A 3729-nucleotide genomic window follows, 5' to 3' on the forward strand; every position below is an offset into this window, starting at 1 on the left:
GCCGATACACAAACTTTGGACTTTCCCATTTGAACACTCAAACTCGTGAAACCCTTAACTTATAAACACATTTTACCCTTGACCCTACGCGCATGTATTACACATTCATAGACGTGTCTATCCAGTCAGCAAATGACCAATGGGATTGTTACACATCAACAACGCGAAAACAAACCCCATAGCTGTGTTGGAATAAATTTATTAATTTCTACCTTTTCTTCTATTTCCCTTATTTTCTTCTTCACCATAGCTGTGCTGGAATAAATTTCCCCGCCCAGCCACCATTTTCAATGGTGACAGTGGGTTTCAACATATATATATAAAATAATTTTTTAGAAGAAAGACACAAAATAAAGAAAGTGTGCAACTTTTACTTAATGGGGACAGAACAAAACGACGTCACCAAAAACGATGCCTGAATCGTCCAATATCTTTGCAAACTCCAAACCCTGTTCTCTGTTGCTACAAACTTCACTACAGATCTCAACGAATTTAGAGTATGAAATGGAGTTCATCAGCATATCTCTAAGTCTCGATCTCACTTTCTCCAACTGAGAAAACCTCAAAATTTTCCGAGCATCATTCACTGTAATTCTCCCCATCGTCTCCCCCGAAAAATCTGCCGTCTCCATCGTCGGAGCTGGTGGATCTAGGCCTTCAAATCTAATCCTTTCTCCGGTAACATTCATAGACCTCAATTTTTCTTTCAATTTATCTCCCATAGGAATTGATAAAAATTCCGGCAGTCAAGATGCATGGTTGATTTCTCTTTTTTTGGAGGAACCAGCAGAATAAGGCGGAGTCAATAAACCCAGCCACCATTTTCTTCTTCTTTCTTGGTTTTCCTTATAGTTTCTGTTTATTGTTTTGATTTTATAATCTTTTTAATGAATAGTAACAGATACACGCGCCATGATAAGCTACTGCCACATAAGCATAGTCAATCGTCAAAGGTGTTTATTAGTTATAGGTTTTACGAGTTTGAGTGTTTAAATGGGAAAGACGAAAGTTTATGTATCGGCTTTCAAAATCCCTACAAGTTTAAGTGGTCAGAAAACAATTTCGCCTATTCTAATTTAATGCTAATGAATGCTGAAATGAATCTAAGTATAATACTTTTGTAAGGGTTTTCTAAATTGGTAAAAGGCACTAGGGAAGTGACTTACACCTAGGTGAGTATCTAATGGGGTCTAAAATTTAGGGCGATCTTGTTATGATTGGGATCATGATATAACCATTGCACATAATTACTCACTCTATACCTCTCGGTAGTTTGAGTGACTTTGCCTTAATTGGCTTTCTCAAGCCCAATTGGGTGTTCAAACAATGCAAGCAAAATTGGCTCATGTCGGGTATTACTATCTCTAGGTTTAACCCTTTAATTAAGGCTATCAATCTCTTGAATGCTCCCCAATACCTTGTTAGCCTTAATTTCCTAGACTTAGTCTCTCTTTGTCAGGAAGAGCCTAAGTCAAAAAGGCACAAATCATTATTTGCAACTACCAATTCAATAATTAAAGCATGAATCAAGCTAAATATCAATAACCCATACACAATTAAGCCCTAAAATGGAAGACCCATTAAATATCCACACTAGGATTGGGTCACAACCCTAGCTAATGGGTTTAGCTACTCATAATCAAGGTAGAAATCAAAGATGGAGATGAAATATAAGCCATAAAAAGTAAGTATAGAAGTAAAATCTAAGATTAATTGCTAAAGATGTTTTAAAATTACTCTAAAAAGCAAAAAGCGGCTATTCACGTGCTCTACAAAACAACTGATACCCTAAAAATCTGAAAAATGATCTATTTATACACAACTGAAATTACTGCACAAAAATACCCCTACGGAAGTTCCGCTGTCATCGTAGAATTGAGCACCTCAGTGCTGGGACTTCAGCGGCTGTGCAAAAGTAAGCGCGGGCCGCATTTCTTCTCTTCTGAGCTTGATCTGAACTTGGTTCCGCTGGGAGCAGAAAATCAACAGCCTCAATGTAGTCTTCAACCGCGGCCACAAAATAAGTTCGCCAACCGCGCTTTCCATCTGAGCCCAAAACTGCAGTCCTCTGGATCAAGGAGAGAATATAGTCACTTCTCAAGTCGAGCTACACTTAAGATTTTGCCTAGACAAACATTCAGGGCAAGTTCTAGACTTATTGGCACGAGACTTGGACTTGCAAATCAATACCTCACCACACAAGCTATTGACTTGCTAAAGAGACAGAGTCGAGGGCCCACAACAACCTTAGCTAAGATTTGAGCAACACAAATGGTCCCGAAAAACCATTCGATGATTGTTTAGTCAACACAAGAGTCTAAAGGTCACAACTATCATCTTCCTTTACACATCAATTTGTTTCTAACCATAAGGTCAATTGTAAATGTGTTAGGCCCAAGTGAAGCTTTTCATGAGTCACTTTTGTTCACTTGCTACTATTTACACAAAAACAAAATGAAAATAGAGACAAACCCTTAAGAAGGTTTTCATGCCATCCATCATATGGAAGAGCTACCTGGTTCACACAAACTTCACATTTGGAAAGAACCGTGACATTAAGAAAACCAAAGGCTTATTGATCACCAAAACTTGTAAAAGTGAGAAGCTATAAATTGGAAAAGAAGCTACTAAATGAAATAAGAAGCTATGCTATTAAGGAAAATTGCAAAATAAGTTATAAAGTAAAATACAAAAAGTAAACTGAATATGTACAATCGGGGATTTAGACGAATATACATAACGGGGAATAAATATATACATGGAAAAGTAACTTTATATACATACCGAAATTGAAAAATAACGAAAACTGAAAAATAAATGGTAAATTTATATACATACCAAAAGTGAAAAATAAAGAAAAATTAGTATCATAATTACATCCAGTTCAAATCATCAAAATAGGACCACCTCCCGAATAAAAACTAGCATTGCCTTCAATGCTAAAAGCAGAAAATAAGATCAAGGAGCGGCTAGAGAGTAAAGAAAAGTCCCTATGGGTCCACTGTCTGCATAGGGTCTGTAACACCAGTGTGGTTCTGTGGCTGGGTCCCTGGGTCACCTCCCTCGAGGTCCTCCAACTGTATCTCCAGGTCATTAGTCTGGGGAATCACCCCTCTCCTCCTAGGCTCTCTATAAGCCTCCTGCTCCGGTACCTGCTTTGCCTAAGCTGCTGGAACTAGGTCCTCTAATAATAGCTCCAATGAAATATCCCCAGCCGATCTAATCTTGTCCTCCTCCTTCCTCAGCAGCTTCACCGACTCCTTGGAAGCCCGAGTCTTCTTCATCTTCTTTGTCTGCTTGATCAAGTCCGTGATTGCCTTTCCCTGTGCCTCCAATGCATCCATAATTAGCTTCTGGTAGTCCAGAAGCTCCTTCAGTGATTCCTCTATGGAAGTTGGCACCTGGGGCTGAGCTGGAACTGCCTGAGCTGCAACTGTACATGATATAACAGACAACTTTGATGTAGCTGCTTGCATCCAGTTGTTGATGCTGGACAATGTCTGGTTAAACCTCAGTGCAGTGAGAGGGTAAGCTGATAAAGATGACACTACAGTAGGTATGGAAGTAGATGGTTTGACAGAAGGCTGTGGTATGGCAGTAGGAGGCTCGAAACCAGTAGCCACCATCCCTGGCTCTTCAGACTGGCCAATGGAATTAGAGGCTTTTCCTTTTGACTTGGGGTTGCCTGGACCCTGTAGACTGTACCATGAGAAGGCCCTCTTGGATTTC

At 39.4% G+C, this 3729-nt stretch overlaps 1 protein-coding gene across 1 annotated transcript; it reads right to left on the reverse strand.

Annotated features, from left to right (window-relative positions):
* Positions 1-374: 374 nt before the first annotated feature.
* Positions 375-722, reverse strand: LOC142176416 (calcium uniporter protein 4, mitochondrial-like). Its single transcript, XM_075244039.1, has one exon. The coding sequence runs from the start codon at positions 720-722 to the stop codon at positions 375-377; it is 348 nt and encodes a 115-aa protein (XP_075100140.1).
* Between the last annotated feature and the right edge of the window lie 3007 nt (positions 723-3729).

The sequence above is a fragment of the Nicotiana tabacum genome, chromosome 3 (assembly GCF_000715075.1).
Source record: "Nicotiana tabacum cultivar K326 chromosome 3, ASM71507v2, whole genome shotgun sequence".
NCBI classification, from domain to species: Eukaryota; Viridiplantae; Streptophyta; class Magnoliopsida; order Solanales; family Solanaceae; genus Nicotiana; species Nicotiana tabacum.

Bases quoted from the DNA above. Each gene is read 5' to 3' on its own strand.
- LOC142176416 (XM_075244039.1), bottom strand. From the start codon at position 722: ATGGGAGATAAATTGAAAGAAAAATTGAGGTCTATGAATGTTACCGGA.